The sequence below is a fragment of the Carlito syrichta genome, unplaced genomic scaffold, assembly GCF_000164805.1.
Source record: "Carlito syrichta isolate Samal-C Ts95f unplaced genomic scaffold, Tarsius_syrichta-2.0.1 Scaffold303260, whole genome shotgun sequence".
NCBI classification, from domain to species: domain Eukaryota; kingdom Metazoa; phylum Chordata; class Mammalia; order Primates; family Tarsiidae; genus Carlito; species Carlito syrichta.
Genome location: NW_007247356.1, coordinates 572,643 through 591,808, shown reverse-complemented (window position 1 = coordinate 591,808; position 19,166 = coordinate 572,643). Strand labels below are relative to the sequence as shown.

Genomic DNA, 19,166 nt, shown 5'->3' with positions numbered 1-19,166 from the left:
AAAAAAAAGAAAATATTGAACTTAAACTTTATTTTAATCCAAATCATATGTAGAATTTTACATCCAAGAATGGAGAATATGCACTCTTCTGAACGGCCTATAAAACATTTTCCAAAATAAGCCATATGAAAGACCGCAAAACAAATCTTAGCCAATTCAAGATTGAAATTTTATCTAGTATTGCTTCTAACCACAATGATATGAAAGTAGAAATCAATAAGAGCAGGAATCTTAGAAAATTCATGAATATATAAAAAGAAAACAACATGCTCCTAAGCGACTAATGAGTAAAAGAATAAAGAGAAATTAATATATATTATATAATACATATATTATATAAATATATACATAACACCCTAAGACAAATGACAATACAAACACAGTATGTCAAAGCCTATGGGATACAGCAAAAGCCAGTCTAATAGGGAAGTTTATAGCAAAAATGTCTACATTTAAAAAAAAAACAGCTCTCAAATAAATAGCATAATGTTATAACTCAAGGAGTTGAAAAGAGAAGTATAACCTAAATCCAAAGTTAGCAGAAGAAAATAAAACACAAAAATCAGAACAGAAGTAAATCAAACAGAGAAAATGAAAAAAATCAATAAAACCAATAGTTAATTCATTGAAAAAATAAGCAAATTAGAAAAACCCTTGATATACCAAAACATAAAAAGAAAGAAGTCTCAAATACATTTGATCAGAAATGAAAGAGAAAGTGCTATGTGGAACTATAAAGCATTGATGAAATGAATTAAAGAAAACACAAATAGATGGAAGAATCTCTTTTATTCAAGGATTGGAATAATTAATATTTGTAAAACATTCCTGCTACCCAAGTCTATCTACAGATTATAAAAGCCCTATCAAAATTCCAATGTCATTTTTAATAAAAAGAAAAACAATTTTATAATTCATATGTAACCACACACACACAACTCTAATAGTCAAAACAAGCATGAGCAGAAAGAACAAAGCTGGAGACATCATAGCTATTCAGTTTTAAATTATACTACAAAGTAGTATGATCAAAACAGCATGATACTGGCCCCCAAAATTGATAACATTCACTAACAGAACAGATTGGAGAGTCCAGAAATGATCCGTACATGTACAGTCAAATGACAAAGACATAAAGAATATGCAACAAAAATATGATAGTCTCTTCAATATACTGTACTGGCAAAACTGGATATTCACAAGCAGAAGATGAAATTGGACCCTTATTTCATACCATCTACAAAAATTGACTCAAAATGAATTAAAGACTTAAAAGGTCAGAAATTGTAAAGTACTAGAAGGAAACAGAAGGCTAAAACCTCATGACATTAGTCTGGCCAATGATTTTTCAGATTTGAAACCAAAAGTATATGCAACAAAAGCAAAAATAGACAAATGAGATTACATCAAACTAAAAAGCTTCTGCAAAGCAAGTGAAACAATTTACAATATGAAGAGACAACCTATAAATTTGGAAAAAAATATTTGCAAGTCTTACATCTAGAAAAGTGTTCATATCAATGCTATATTAGGAACTCAAACAACTTGATAACAAGAAAACCCAATTAAAAATGGGCAAAGAACTTGAATAGACATATCTCAAAAAAAAGACCAAAAAATGGTGAACAGATATAAGAAAAAAAACTCGGCATTACTAATCATTAGGGATATGCAAATTAAAACCACAATGAGATATCACCTCAAACCTGTCAGATTGGCTGTTATCAAAAAGACTACCAATAACTAATATTGTCAATGATATGGAGAAAAAGAAAATATTGCACATTGCTAGTGGAAATGTGGAGTAGTATAGCCACTATGGAAAACAGTTTTAGAAAAACTAAAAATAGAAATACCATATGATACAAAATTTCCACTTATGGCTATTTACCCAAGAGATTTGAAATTGTTTGTTGAAGAGATGTCTGCATTCCATTGCTCACTGCAGTATTCTTTCTTTTTTCTTAACAATAGCCAAGTTATAGAATCAACCTAAGTATCCATCAATAGACAAATAGATTAAAAAATGTGGTATATCTACACATAGAATACTATTCACCTTTAAGAAGAAGGAAATGATGTCATTTGTGACAACATGGATGATATATAAGAACTTTGTCCTAAGTGGAATAAGCCACACACAGAGAGACAAAAATCACATGGTCTAACTTACATTTAGAATTTAACATAATTCAACTAATAGAAGTAGTAAGTAGAATGGTGATTCCAGAGGCTTGGATGGGTGGAATGGGGAGATGATGATCAAAGAAGCATACCTCAAAATAATAAGAGTCAGTTATGGCAAACCCACAGCCAACATCACACCAAGTGAGCAGAAATGGGAAGTCAAGGCAGTCTACTCTCACCACTCATATTTAACATAGTAGTGGAAGTCCAAGCCAGCGCAATCAGGAAGACAAAAAAAAAAAAGGTATCCAAATAGGAAAAGAGGAAGTCAAATGATCTCTCTTTGCAGATGATTTGATTCTAGATCTAGAAAACCCTAAAGAGTCTACCAAAGAAACTTAGACCTGCTAAATGACTTCAGTAAATTCTCAGGATACAAAATCAACATTCGGGCAACACTCTTGGATCTCCTCCCACTGTGCGAGCTTTTCTGTCCTCTCAATAAATCCAGCTTTCTCAAAAAAACAAAAACAAATCAACATTCAAAAATCAGTAGCATTTCTATATACCAACAAGGTTCAAGCAGAGAATCAAATCAAGACTGCAATCCCATTTACTTTGCAACAGACACACACATTAAAGACAAAACAAAACAAAAACCTAGGAATATAACTAGCCAAGGAGGTGAAAGGTCTCTACACTACAAAACACTGCTGAAAGAAACTGAAGATGACACAAACAAATGAATAGCATTCTATGCTCATGGATGGAAAGAACAAATCTTGTTAAATGTTTATACTGTTCAAAGTAATCTGCATATTCAATGCAATACCTATCAAATTACCAGCATCATTTTTTCACAGATCTACAAAAAACAACATCTTAAATTTATATGAAAGCAAAAAACATCCTGAATAGTCAAGGCAATCCTAAGGCAAAAGAATAAAGTAAGAGGCATTCATATTACCAGATTTTAAACTTTACTATAAGGCTACAGTAACCAAAACAGCATGGTACTAGAACAAAAATAAACATATACACCACTGAAACAGAATAGATAATTCATAAACAAAGCAACTCATATACAACCAACTGTTCTTTGACAAAAATCTACAAAAATAAACACTGGGGAGAGGACACCCTGTTCAACCATTTAGGTGTTGGAAAAACTGGCTAGACATATGCAAAGGAATATACCTGAACCACTTCCCCTCACTATTATATAAATAACTCAAAGAAGGGTTTTTTTTTGTTTTTTGTTTTTTCAAAGATTTAAAGACTTAAATGTAAGATCTCAAACTATAAAAATCCTAGTAGAAAACACTCTTCTGAACATTGAATTAGGCAAAAAGTTATGACCAAGTCCTGGAAAGCAAATGTAGTAAAAACAAAAACTCACAAGTGGAACCTGATTTAATCAATAAATTTCTGCACAGCAGTAGAAACGATCAATAAAGTAAATTAACAACCTAAAGGATGGGCGGTAATATTGCAAACTATGCATCTGACAAAGGCCCAACATCCCGAATCTATAAGGAGATTAAACAAATTAACAGAAAAACAAACAAATAAACCCATTAAAAAGTGGACCAAAAACACTTCTCAAAAGAAGGCACACAAGCAACCACAAACATGAAAAGATGTTCAATATCACTAATCAAAATGCAAATCAAAATCACAATAAGAGAGCACCTCACACCAGTCAGATTAACTAGTATTTAAAAAGTCAGCAAACAGATGTTTGTGAGGCTGTCGGGAAAAGGGAATGGTCATAAACTGTTAGCAGAATGTAACAGTTTATGACCATTCCCTTTCCCCGACAGCCTCACAAATGTAAGCTAGTTCAACCTGGGTGGAAAATAGTTTGGAGATTTCTCAAAAAACTAAACAGATCTATCTTTTGGTCCAGTTATCCCACTACGTGGTATACACAAAAAGGAGCTAAATCGTTATGCGAAGAAGATACCTCCGCTGGTATATTTACTGCAGCACTCTTCACAATGGTAAAAACATGAAACCAATATAGGTGCCCATAAATGGTATATTGGCTTTGAAAAATATGGTACATATACATCATGAACTACCACTCAGCCATAAAGGAAAATGAAATCGTGTCCATTGCATCAACGTGGATGCAACTGGAGGCCATTATTCTATGAAAATTAACACAGAGACTGAAAAATGAATTCTGCATGTTCTCACTTAGAAGTGGGATCTAAGCACTAGGTACAGACATAAAGATGAGAATAACAAACACTGGGAGCTCCTAAAGGTAGAGTGGGAAAGGTAGCAGAGGTTGCAAAACTACCTAATGTGTACCATCCTCACTCTTTGGGTGACGTATTCAATAGAAGCCCAAACCTCACTATCATGCAACATATCCGTGTAACAAACCTGCACATGTACCCTCTTGAATCCCAAATCTGTAAAACAGAATGTAAATACATTTCAATTGAAGGAATATTTGTAGAATACTCACGAGAATACTCAGGTATCCAAGATCACAAAAGGAAATGCTTATATGAGACACATACAATGTATCAATAAATTCAAATTAAAGAGTATGTGTCATAGACAGTAGGCTTTTATTTGTATTCTGAATGTTACCTGACTTGTGAGCAAGAGAATGAAGGGCAAAATGTTATTATTCCATAATGAAACAGTCTACTATTTTCACTAGTTCTGGCATATTACACACATATATATATATTATAAAAGTGACTAGTAAAGTAGATTTGTTGTCTTTTTTTAGTATTAAATCATGAAACTCTGACACTAGGTATGAAAATATAAATAATTTTGTCCTGTATACCCTGCCTTTCTTATGATTTGACATCAGTATATATACAATAATTTGAATAGTGGGAATGTATATGTCAGAAATAATTTCCTCACTATGATGCTAGATATGAAACATCAAATCTAACATGAAATCTCAAAAATAAGTCATTAAAAAATGGACACTTTTAAATAAAACTATCATCTCAATTAATGACTAAGAACCCCAATATCAATAAAGGGAATAATTTTTTCAAGAGAGTAAACAATCTGTCTTTTAGGCTACATAGATCAAGTTCTTTTTTCAATTCATCCTGCCTGCTTTGGTCCTCATTAAACACTTATCTGAGTCCCTATACTATATAAAAGATCATTTTTTAATGTTCAATAGTATATTTTTCCTATTGTGTGTTAAACATGTTTCACTCTATCAGTCTCCTAAAGAGGAGGATGTATATTTACATTTTATGTTCATGATTTTTCAGCTAAGTAGTTTGAAGAGTGATAAAATTCTTGTTGATTGACCAAATGCAAAGAAAGTATACATATCTTTAAAGATGATTTTTTAAATTAATCTTGGGCTGTGTTTACTAAACATTCAAAAGATGTTTTGAGATGGAAAATCATTTTACCTGTTTATATAATATACTATAATAGAATTTGTCTCAACTTTATAAAGTAATAGAAATCTTCCCACAAATGATAGTTATCTACAATATATTGATTGGCTGGTAGTAAAATCTAAGGTTTCATTAGGAAAAGGTTTCTAATTGGTTAACAATGGACTATTTTAACACTCTACTTTATCTGCAATATATTCAATATTTCTGAGCATACAGCAAATAGACAGTTTTTTAAAAGTCACAATAATTTAGAGAGATCACCAATGGGTTATTTCAATTATTAGATAATATTTTTTCAAAAAACATGTCTTTAGAATTTTTTATGGTACATATGTTCTGATCCAAACACTGTAAATATAATATGCCTCATCTTTATCACAGCTCAATTATACAAACATGGTTATACCCACTTATAGACAGCAACACAAAGCCTCAAAGAAGCTCAGTAACTTCACCTAGTATAAATATGACATCTAGGTGAAACTGAGATTGGCAAACAAGTTGTTAAAAGGCCCCATACTCTGTGCAGCATGCTAAGAATATGTTTGTCACGCAAGAATCAGCAGATACAAGGCATTTGGTTTTGGTATTAAGAACTTAAGCATTATACCCCTGTGTTTTAATGAATTTATTTTAATAAGAGTGATTCACTGATATTATCTAACTCTGGTAACCAAAGGATGATTGTCTGGTTTAGTTAGTCTGGGGCTAACTACTTTAAAATAAAATGTAATCAATGGTCCAAAACTAATAAGTACAAAACATTAAATACATAAATTAGACGGTCCAATCTTTGTGATATAACCTGTCAGAACTAGCTCTGTTTTATGAGAATTACCCATTTCTACATTGTTTAGGTACCAAGAGTTACAATATTAATGATGAATGTTCACAATAGTGTTCACAAGTCATCAAATTCCCTCTTGGATCTTTCTAGATTCTAGCACGTAGTGTCTGTTGATGATGTCTATGGAGCGGTCATAGCTTACTGAGACTCATTTGTTTTCAGTGACACGCAATCTAGACTTTAACAAATAAACCAAGAATGTACAGCTTCTACAGGTGTAATTTGACTTTTTTTGTTTTCAGTCTCTGAAAATTATTAGACCTAGATTTAGCTTTGCAAAAATCACTTCACAGACATAAAAATTTTGCTGCTTATGCAACAAGAAAATAGAACGCATTTTAATGGAATGGTTGACCTGCAGAAGGATGCATAATTTGCATCAATTTTGTGCATTATGTTAAACTAATGAAGACAAATGTATTCATTTATTTCAGTAAAACTGAAAAACTGAAGGCTGGCAATTTTATGCATCCATAACGATGAATATTACAGTACTTATTATATGATGAATTGGGAATTTTAGAAATGGATGGTGAGCAAAACAGGGAAAAACATGCTTCTCATACTGATTTCTATTTTTATAAACACTGAAATCTGCCTCAAACAAATAACATGTTTCCTCTGGTACCAATTCTACATCTCTTACTTCTTCAAATAATGAGAATTTTTTGTAAAAAAGCAAATTTTATGTGTTTAACATTAGAAGATAGAAGTGAAAAAAGGAAGTTTCATGTGGTTCATATGTCATAGTGGTGCATTCTACCATAAAAAGTCAATAATACAACCAATTGCTATATTTTTTACTTTAGGCTAATTTTAGGTAAAGACATAATGAGAAAAAATTGCTTAGGAATTATTCACAATTCTACTGCTATTTGATATTCTTTACATAAAAGTGTTTTAAAACATCACTTTGTAAAGGTAATATTAAATTTAATTATTAAGTAAGAATAGATCTCAATATTTACAATTACATTAGTAAAAATGATAGATATAAAATATACATAACAGCTTTGGGTATAGTGAATTTGTTTTTAACTTAACCTTGATATCATAGGGCATTATAAATATATCCACTTCATCTTTACATTTGTATATTTCAATAATTCTATAACTATGATATTGCTAAGAGTTTTTGAATTTTGTTCACAGAAATGATTACTCATTGACTGAAATAATTACACACTGACTGTTTGAAATTTACTAATGATTTAATACCAATGAGAACAACTGAGATTATAGAAAATTCTGCTATTGACAACATGCACAGACATGAGCACAATTCCCTCCATCCTTTTCTCAGCTGCCACATATATCACACATGTAATTAAGATCGTGAGGGAACTAACAAATGTAAGAAGCATGCTACTAATTCACTGCTAAAAATAGAAATTGTTTTAATGAGCCCTTGAGTCATTTTATCATATTTCTACCAAATTGAATAAAGCAAAGCAAAATCACACCAACTGGCCTAATGAATATTTTTTCTGGACAGCTGCTTCCTACCAGCTCATGGACTGCTGAGTCTGCCTAGTCCTCGACGTGCAGTATGCGTTCAACATTCAAAAAGCAGAAGCCAAGAAGGTTTAGAGCCTATGCAGTCTGGAGAGATGCATTGCAGCCAAAAATGCCCTTGAGGAGAACTGCTCCCATTTCAGATAGACAGATGAGCACCTACGGTGGATTAACAGACAAGCTGCAACTGCTCACACATTTTAAACTTTCTCAATGAAATTGCTGTGATTTGCTCTTTGCTTTTATCTCACCCAGAGCTTTTTTAAAAAGAAAAAAAAAAATGAAATAAGTTCAGTGAACTTAGTATGAGTAAGAATACCTAAAAAAAATCTACCATACGGTAAGTGCCCATTAAAATAACATTGCTGCAGTCAGAAAAGCTATGAAATGGATTTAATACTACCCCAAACTTAATTAAACCAGCTAAAGTCTATTTAGCATTTACCTTCACATCACTGTTGATTGCTGCACTAAGGTAGTTTTGTGTAAACAGAGCTTTCCTAATTAAATAGCTTATATCTGAGTCATTCAGCGATCTCACAACACACCTTGGGCAGTAATCATCACACTCTGAGTGATGAATAGTGATGGTGAGGGCCCTAAATGAATCACACAGAAGGAGGCCTGGCAGGCTAAGAAGAAGATGTATGAATTTAGATTAAAAAAAAAAAAAAAAAAAAGAAGCGAGAATATGTACACTTTTAATTTTTTTTCTAATCTCCCACTCTGAAAGAGGCATGGTGTTTTCTGTTTGAATTTCCTCACCAAACAACATATGTTTCTGTGACAATATGCCAAAACTTGAGCAATAATAAAAGGAAAAAAAAAAAAGAAGTTTCTTTCTTTGATCACACACAGAATGTTAATAAAGATAAAATTTTTACTATGGTGTATTTGTCCTGATTATAGAAGTTAAAAGTCCTATGGAATTTATGAAATTAATCTACATTTTCTAATAACAGAGTCCATACTGCTCTGCTTTAAATATATTTATCTCACTAACTGTTTCTGAGAAAAGAGCAGGAGCCTCAAATAACATTTTACATCTAAACATATTTCTTTTTTGTTTATGATTAAATATAATTTTAAAACTAAATAAATATAATATATTACTAACCAGCTTCAATATGTTTGGGCAATGATAACATAAAAGGCAAATACCAATTAACTAGTTGAGAAATGCAGATTATGGTGCTGGTTTAAAGTCTATGAGAAGTCAGAATCTCATTCCAGTACTAAAGTTGTGAATTATTGTGTTTATTAATGACTAAATAAATATAACTTATAAAACAATATTTATAGCAGAGGTATGAAATAATAAGTTAGAAATTACTGGAAACTTTTTATCTGAAGAGTATCCATGAGTTGCCCAGGCCGATGTGCAGTGGCATGCCCTTCGCTGCTGCAGCCTCGACCTGCTAGACTCAGGTGATCCTTCTACCTCAGCCTTCCAAGCAACTGGAACTACAGGCACACGTCATCATACCTGGCTAATTTTTTTATTTATTGTAGAAACAAGGTCTCACCAAGTTGCCCAGACTTGAACCACCTCGCCCGGACCAAGTAAGTTTTTATAAATTTCTCATATCAGAGCCCATGTCAATATCAATAAATACTCTCCATACTAACTCTACTTTCTTCAGAAAGGCAAGAGTTCATTTGATCAGTCAAGAGCTGAACAGATTAAAAAGAAAATAAAATCTACATCCTCCGACTTACAGTTCAAACTCTTTTTGTTCTCCTACCTTATCTGCAAGATAAGCTTAAAATTAGAAAAAGACAGAAATCCCAAATGCTCTACCTAGTATCTTCCCCAACTTAAAAAGTAAAATTAGGGAGCTGGGATTGACAGTAGTTGATATCTGCTTGGGGAAACGGAGCACAACTCATCAATAAGGGTACCTGCACAAGGAACGTTTGTATACCTAGCCCTGAATTGTACCCCACAATTTCAAATAAAAATTAAAAGAGAAAAAAAGTTAAATTAAAATATTATTTATGTATCTATTAATGTTTTGACTTGCTCTTGATGTATTATTTATAACTGACAAAATAATTGTACATACTTATGGGTTACAATGTGATGTTTCAATGCAAGCATAATGGTCATACAAGGGTAATTAGCATATCTACCACTTTAAATGGTATCTTTTTTGTGGCCATAGCATTCAAAAATTTCTCTTCTAGCTATCTTGTAATTCTCTTCTAGCTATACTTTGTTATTCGCTATAGTCACTCTACTGTGTAATAGATTGTACTTGTAAAATAAGTCAACACCTTTTAACCATGTCAGGGATCAGAAGGAATAAAAAATTGCTCATTTTATGCTTCCAACAAACTATAGCAGAGAATTTCCTTAAAACTGATTCAACTATTATCTTTCTTTTTCAAAAAACAGTTTTCACATCTAAAACATCCCAGTGGGTTTTTAGATTTGTATAATGTACTATATTGATTTATATTTAGCTACTCTTCCCTTAGAGCAAAACAGCATGAAATAGACAGTCCTGCAACATTGATATATTGGGTTCACAAAACAAGTAAAAAAATAAATGAAAAACTCAAGTTTTGTTGACTCTAGTTGCCTAAGATTAGTCAGCAATTTCCTCTATGAGAATGTTGAAGATGCCTGATGTATTCAAGTTGTTGAGCCACCAGAAACACAACATGAAGCAATCAAAGCTCAAGCTGATATAAAACTTACAAAAGGAACAGGAATGAATGTGAGATAACTTTCTCCTTTTTTTTAAAGGCAGCATAATTGGATAAAACAAGAGTCCCATTCCTTTATGAAACGACACTAAAAAATGCATTTGTTTATTTCAGCTCTTCCCAAATGAAACTATTGGGTAAATGGAGCCTCACAAATCAATGTTTTCACCTCTCATACCTACTTTAAGAATGTGCCTGCTTTTTAAAAATGTATTCCAAGACATCAGGTAACCATCTTTTTCCATAGAGTTCTAGTCTAATTTAGACCAAACTCTGGGAATCTGTAAAGCACATTATTTGCCAAATTATTATAATTTTAGCATTTACATATTAATACTGATAGTACTGCCTTCTTATTTTACTAATTTAAAAATGAGAGCTAGAGGCCATAAATATATGACCTGAACAAGAGCATAATAAGTGACAAGGAAAAGTCTGGAACCTCAGTGTGTAAAATAATACACGATGGTACTTAATCACACATTATCAGACTCTTTTCTTAAGAATACATAATTTTCACAAAAAAGAGCACATTTCAAAAGTTATCAAAGAAACTGCACTGCAAATTTCAAGTAAGTGGTGCGATAATTCAGGAAGTTTCTGGGTTTAGTGTGTGATTCTTGCCGAGGGAAAGAACAGTATCTGACCCAACTATGGAGAATCCCAAGGTTTGAGTCCTTCTCAACACATAACTATGGCAATATATTGGGGATATAGTATCTATCATGCATTTATGGCATAAAGATATATATACTTATATATGTTTGTACACATATAATACAATTTTTTTCTGTAAATTATGACTCTTCATTTCATCATATTATTTTAACTGAAAAAAAAATTTGTCATAAGAAGGAGGGGGATGTTAAAAACAATTAACCCTGTGTGTCAAATAGTTTAGATGTATCATTGGTTAAATAGTCTGCTACCTGTACCTTATCTTTAAGTGAAACTATTAAAATAATATTCACAGAAACCATTTGTGCCTCACTCTTTTAGTTACCTCTCTAAGTCAAATAGTATACTCATAAGCCACAACACAGAAGAAATATATTATTACAAAAACTTTATCCATCAATCAATTTTTTAAATGCAAGATTGAGAAACAAAGATTCTTTAGGGGATACTGTGGGTTTTTCAATGCTGACACATTAAAAATGTCTACTGACCATTTTGATATAAATTACTTTTTCTTTTTTCACTTCTCCGTTTGGAAGCATATGTCCAAATTGTTAACCTATTTTTATTCAATAACATAAGGTAGCAGGTTGCATTTGGTTAAAACAAAATTCCCAGTGGCATGTGTGGAGGCACTGTTTTTCCCCCTTCTCACAGCAACTCAGATTAATGAACAAAGAACAAGTGGCTGACATATAACCTACCCATGGGAGTGCCAACGCCATAACCTTTGGAGTCTATAAGGCCGCCAATCTGTGTCAGGTTACAGTTCCGCTGGGTAACAAACTCAATGGTTGTTGACTCCATTAGGAAAGCATAATCCGAGGTGAGGACTCGCTGGATTCCTTCTTCATTACTTTTGACCAGTACTGACTGCCTCCTGCTACTCATAAAAGCCCACATTTTGTCATACGTGGAGATTTTTGATTTCTGAGGAAAATAAAATATATTTGATCATTAGGAAGGTATTTCTTTGTTTCCATGTGGTCCTACAATGTTTAGACACAATTGACTATATTTCATGTACTCATAACACCTTATAATTATATTACTAATAATAGGGATATATATACCCCACCCCAAATCAAAATCTGTAAAAAAAGTTTATCACAGTAATTCTTCATCACATTTCCAGGTATAGTACAGATTTATTCAATAAATATATTTACAGTGTTATAATGCTAAAAATACAACTTAGTAAGTCGCCAAAGGTAGATAAAACAAGATTAATAGGGAGGGTCCTTTGTGCTTGCTTCTTACCTTAGTATTTCATGTGTATAATTGTATTTTCCATATTACTATAACAATACATTTGGAAGAGCGAGACACTTACACAGATTGACATTGTAAGATTGCAACAGTTTGTTTTTCTCCAACTTAGTTGACCATAACACAGATGCCACATTAAAGCCCAAGGATACACAAAGGTATGGGTTGAAGAGATGAACGGAATTTGTTATAAACAAGAATGAGTACATTTCCACTGAGAAACAATCTGATCACCACAGAATCCCTTTAGCCTGCCCCAGAAGAACTAAAAATCTCTATTATTTAGTTTACTAAATAACTAAAGATTCCTAGACCAATAAAATTGAATCGTTTTTATATTCAACTGAAAATTCTCAGTTGGGCTTTGCTAAGATTCCATTACTAAAAAAATAAAATTTTGTTCAGAAACACTGGTAAAATTAAAAATGAAGGGTTAGCATCTGCTTTTTGAAAGCTCATCTGTGAAATTCTTATCTTGATTTAATTTTTACACAAATACAGAAAAAAACACTGAAGCTATAAACATAAAAAGGATATTCATCAAACTGGTTGGTTAACTATGTTCAACTATTTTTAAATATGTTCAACTATTTTTAAACAAATAGGTATGTAATTTTTTTATAGATTGTGTGTTTTTTATTTTCACATGCACAAGGCCAAATGCGATATCACCACTACTTCCACTAAAAGGCAGATACACAATAATACTGATAAAAATCCTGAAAATATTTCAATAATACAATGAAAAGAAATACCTTGTAATTTACTAGGAAAAACAAACTAAAGGCACAGTGAGTACTTTATAATGCCAAGAATAACATCAGGGCTAAGATGTGGTAGAAATGAAAACCTTTAGAAATACTAAGACATACAAAGAGAACAATGGGCCAACATTTGAAAGAAAATGGCAGAAGCAGATGGAATAAGACTGATAGGATTATAGCTTGGGTAGCTATGATCACCTGTCTTTTTTTTTCAGGTAAAATAATCAAAGCTTCGAACTAAAAAGGGAAAATGCAAAAAATTTGAAATTTTTATTGAGATCATTAAGACAAAAAATGAGAATTTGCACAGTCTCCTTTGTCTGTCAAAATCAGTAACATAAGTAGGAGAGTTTAGACTAATATTAGGAGAAAAATTATTTTCTCCTAATATTCCGGATTAAGTGAGACTCAAATATAAAACAAAAATTAGAACTCACCTGAAGATTGAAGACATTTTATGTAAAGAAATAAAAAGGACATCATTTTTGATTTAGTGAACTGGTACTGACAGTAGATAAACACAATCCTACAAATGATACCACACAACATTGCTATAATCAAAACTTTGCACTCATCATTTGACAATTAAAAAAGAACATCTTCAAAAGTAAGTCATCAGTATTATAACATGAATGTACTCTCAGAAGTCAAAATCAAGTAGAAATCTAATAAAATGTATATAAAGTTATTTCTACAGGTAGTGGTCATAAAATTTACTAAATTCCCTTCTTTATTTCAGATATAAAAACATTAGTTTATTCATTGTATTGCTCTAGCTTGTTTACTTTTTAATTGTTGTTGTTCTTTGACCTCAGTTTCCAGTCTAACACAGTTTCCTCTTTACAACTCTCAATTATGGTTGTAAGTTACAACTCTGTGCAGAAAAGATATGGGCAATATGACTAAAAGTCAACACAGCCTTTATTGACTGTTTTGTGTGTGTGTGTGTGTGTGTGTGTGTGTGTGTGTGTGTGTGTGTGTGTGATTTCCACTCCATGATATATTTCATCCACTGATAAGAGTTCATTGTAAATAAAACTTAAGGACGAGCATTTTTGTTTCAAAGAAAGGGAGGACATAATGATTATAATGCCACTAATCATTTAAGTAGTATCAATATATTTTTTACTTTTTAAAATATTAAAAATAGCATTTTGTAATTTAAATACCATTGAGATATCATAAATAATTTTCAAAAAGATAATTATATTTTATAATAGTACATGAATACATTCATTGTGAATGTGTTGCTATAGTTCATGCTGCAAACACATTAAATGTTTTTAGACACCCGAAAATGAACTATAAGAAATATTGCTGTTCTACCATTTAGAAATATATATAACTTAGTTTTAAATTAATGTAAAGTATTTTACATTTAAAATATCTACTCTGCAATACTAACCTTTAATTGATATAAGAATTTTGCAAAATAAATATTTTATTTAAATTCTTGAAACATTTTCTAACAATCATTTTTTATTTTTCTGAGCACTTTCTAGAAAGCACTCACTTTGAAACTAATAATTTTCTATTTTCCATTCTTATTTTAGTACCTTATTTCTTAATTGTTTATTTCCAGAAATCTATTATCTAAAATGTTTGTGCATCTTCATTCACCTACCTTCCTGTCTGAAAAAAATAAGCATTTTCATTATTCTTATAACTGAAAACTACATTTAAATAGAAAAGTCACCCCAATTTTTTGATTCACTTAATAAATATAGAAGCCTAATTTTAAAAATATGATTATCTGCCGGTCACACACCAGGCACTCTGAACCTGGAGGTTTTCCCTTGATACTCCTCTTTAGCTTGTTCATTTTTTTGTTGTTGCTGTTCTTTGATCTCAATTTCCAATTTAGCACAGTTTCTTCTTTACAGTTCTAAATGATGGCTGTAAAACACCATTATGTGCAGAAAAGATATAGGAGATATGACTAAAAGTTATCACTGACTTTGTAGACTGGTGTGTGTGTGTGTGTATGTTTGGGGAGGAGGTGATTGTTGCTTGATTTCTCTAGAATTCTACAGATAAGTACAGGAAAGCAGAAAGAGAACATTTTATAATTATATAAATGGCTTTACTCTAACTTTCATTACTCTGCATGTTGTCAGTGCTAGATGAAATATGTACCACCAGCCTTTCTATCATCTAATCTCTTGCATTGAGGCTAATCAATTTGTATTATCCACGTTGATCACTCCCCGAAAAGACATATGAATCAAATGAAATTTCCTATGGAGCCATTCAACTCTTACCTATTGCGACAGGAAGACTAATCCTTAACATTTCCTAACAATTTTATTACTGCTATTGTTTTTAGTAAAGAAAAGAATATAGTAAATCACAGGTTTAAAAACAAAAATATTATAGCATTAATTTTACTGAAAGCCTTAAATTTAAAGACAGCTTAAACAGAATCTAAAAAAAGTACTTGAAACACACTCAGACTAAATATGAAGCTTAGGATACTGTTTTCTCTATAAATTTGACCACTCACAAATAATTGATTATCTTCACTTTAGCAATATGTAGATAAATTCAGAATAAAGTAGGGCTCAGTTAGAAGTAATGATCACTAACTCTATATCTCTTATTACTATACTATATGTTTCATGCAAGTCACTTAATCTTTTTGAATTTGCTTACATAGTAGTCAAATATCCCTGCAATACTCACCGGGTTATTGTGAAGATCAAATAAGACATCATATGTAAATGCTCTATTCAACGGTAAGATTTTTCGTAATGCTAAGCATTTTTTTTAAAAGAAAGTATACTACTGCCAAATGCTCATGTGTTATTTTGCTTTAAAATATCAAGAACTCTGGTAAACATGACAGGTTGAACACATACTCTCTCCTATGGCATGAAACCATGAGGAAAAAATAGGACGAAACATGTTGCAACAAAAACAAAACTTTGAAAACTGAAAAGTAGATAAATAAATTGTAATTGAGTTAACCAGCCTTTTGAATTCACCCCATTTCACAAAGGTCCAGAAATTGGCAATTCTACATCTCCTTCAAAGCCAGAATAAGCATGAGTCAGAGAAAAGCAGAATCTATTGAAAGGGTGTCTTAAAAACAGCATCCAGAGTTAGCTGTGAGTAAGCATCCAGAGCTGCAGTCAGCCTTTTAAAAGTGATTAAATATGATCAGACAACCAAGGATAACAAAATATTTGTGTAGAAATCCTAACATAAAATACGAAGATGAAAACAAACAAAAATTGATATGAATGTCCTTAAAGAAGTAAAAGATATCACACAGATGCAAAAACAACAACAATAAAAAACACCTTGAAATGCATTGTTGCACTCAGAACACCAAGAATGTTCTAAAGTAAGAGAAAGTAGTTAATGAGAGTAAGAGATAGCAGATGCTGCCTTGTAGATGAACTTCATTAAAGAGATAATCAAAGAAAATTTTCTTTGAGGTATCAAGAGTCAAGGAACAGGGTACTAGAAAATGACAGACAAATAGACAGGGGGTAACCAAGGTGACCTGAAGGTTTCCCTCAGCTTTCCTAACTTTTGATTGGCTCCATCCTGCCTCCAGATCATTGTCTTATTCTCACCTGCCTTTTACATGATTGGCATGGCTTAAACCAAGGTCCTTTCACTCCCTTTTCTTAAATCATTCACTTTAGAATTCTTGTAAAGGTAAATTTTTACTTTGTCCCTTTGAGATGTAAATCCTTTTGAAAGTCTTTTGCTAGTTTTACATCTCAGGACTCTTTCTGGAATGCCTGGAGTCATCTTTGTGAAAGGTCAAGAAAAAAGAACCTCTACGTTTCAGTTTCTGTGAAATGATAGAAGCCTAACTTCATAGAGTGCCTTGTTCCAAGTTGTAAAACCAGCTCCTGTTACGAAGATATGACAAAGGTTATTTTTCCTTTGGATGAGGTCAATTGGCAAAATAGGTGGTCATGATATCCCACCTTTATCCAGCTCTTAAAAACTCTCACATTCTTAAAAACTCTTACCCCAGTCTTTAAAACTGTGGAGTTTCACCAGATCAGAAACTGAGTTCTGATCTTTCTTTCCCTTCTTAGAACAACTTTGAATAAGGACTGCCTTATTGGTTTAACTTTTCTCAGTACATTTTTTTTTTTTTTGCTTTCACAAGAACAAGCAATATTAAAAAAAAAATGGTTACTGAATTACTTTGATATGATAGGCTGCAATTTAAGATAATGACCAGGTTCCAGATACCACAAACAGTTAACATGCAGAGTAATACTTGGCCATCACTAAAATATAAAAAGTAAAGAAAGGAGCTAGATTGAGTGAGTCTTTGGTTTCTGGTTTAAAATTTAGGTTCATGAAAGAAAATAAACTAAAAAAAGGTTAAGTCTGGGGGAAGAAAGATCATACCTAGTGAGTTAGAGGCGCAAATGAATCTGTCATGTAAAGTTACATATGTAGCTCTCAAAATCAGAGGAGAGGTTAAAGCTAAAAGTGTAGATTTTTGATGTCATATTAAATACAGATGACAAAGTAGTTGATAAATGAGAAAAAGTAGAAGAGAAGATGAGTCCTAGGAATAAGGAAATGTTGAATTTCAATAGCTGGCAAAGAAAGTTCAGTCTGCAAATGAGATATTAAAAGTGAACAGAAATGAAGGAAGAAAATCTGAGAATTGTAGTACTACAGAAGTCAAGGTCAAAGACTGTTCCATGAGACAGTGATCACCTGTAGTGATTTTTCTTAAAACACACACACACAAACAAATAAAAACTGAATAACTTCATTTGAATTTGTCAACAGAGAGTTTCTTATTTATTTTAGCAAGAGCTTTTTGTGGACAGTGAAGCACTTAGAAGTCACATCAATGTGAATTCAGAAAAGATTTGGAGAAGGTAAATTGATACCAGTAAGTGCAAAAAAAGAAAAAAGAAAAGAAAGAAAAGGAAAGAAAAAGAAATGTAAAAAGTAAGACTCTGAAGAATAACAGATCCACAGTGGTAGAAATAATATTTTTGCTTAAATATGACTTTAAAATCTTTAAGAGACTTGAGCATATTTAAATGTCAATGGAAAAATATAGGAAAAGAGAAGTTTCAAACGTCAGAGAAAGAAAGAGCAATCAATAATCAAAAAGTTCCTTTGATTAACATATCCTTATCTCCATGTCCTTCCCTTGTCCCCAGTAACTATCAATCTATTCTCTGCTTCTATAAGTTCAACTTCTTTAGATTCCACGTATAAGTAAGATCAGACAGTATTTGTTTTTCTGTCCTCAATTCCACTTAGTGTGGTGATTACAGTTAATTATGCTGTATTTTACACTTAAAATTTGCTAAGAAAGTAATATTACTTACCACACACACACACACACACACACACACACAAAAACCAAGGGGATAAATATCTTAATTATTTTATGGTGACCATTTTACAATGAGTGTATGTGTATATATCAAAACACCACATTGTACAATATAGTAGATACAATTTGTATTTATCAATTATACTTAAATAAAGATGAGAAATATAATGCAAAATTCCAGATAATGTGGGTCTTAATAGAATAAATGAGGATTCAAAACACTGCAACCGATTCAATGCAATACCCATTAAGTTATCAACATCATTCTTCTCAGACCTGGAAATGACAATACAGAAATTCATATGGAAACATAAACAACCATAAATAGCCAAAACCGTCCTGACAAAAGAAACAAAGCAGGAGGTATCTCACTTCCAGACTCCAAACTTTACTATAAGGCTACAGTAATCAAAACAGCCTGGTATTGGTACAAGTACAGGCACATAGACCAATGGAACAGAATCGAGATTCCGGAAGAAAAACCTCAATTTCTCAACCAATTCATCTTTGACAAAGTC

General features: G+C 31.9%; 1 protein-coding gene across 1 annotated transcript in view; it reads right to left on the bottom strand.

Annotated features, from left to right (window-relative positions):
• The window catches only part of GRIK2 (glutamate ionotropic receptor kainate type subunit 2), a 476,767-nt gene that overhangs the window by 31,685 nt on the left and 425,916 nt on the right, over positions 1-19,166 (bottom strand). Inside the window, exon 13 of the mRNA XM_008058224.2 lies at positions 11,985-12,210. Within this exon, the coding sequence (XP_008056415.1) occupies positions 11,985-12,210 (226 nt within the window). The remainder of the gene's footprint in view (positions 1-11,984; positions 12,211-19,166) is intronic.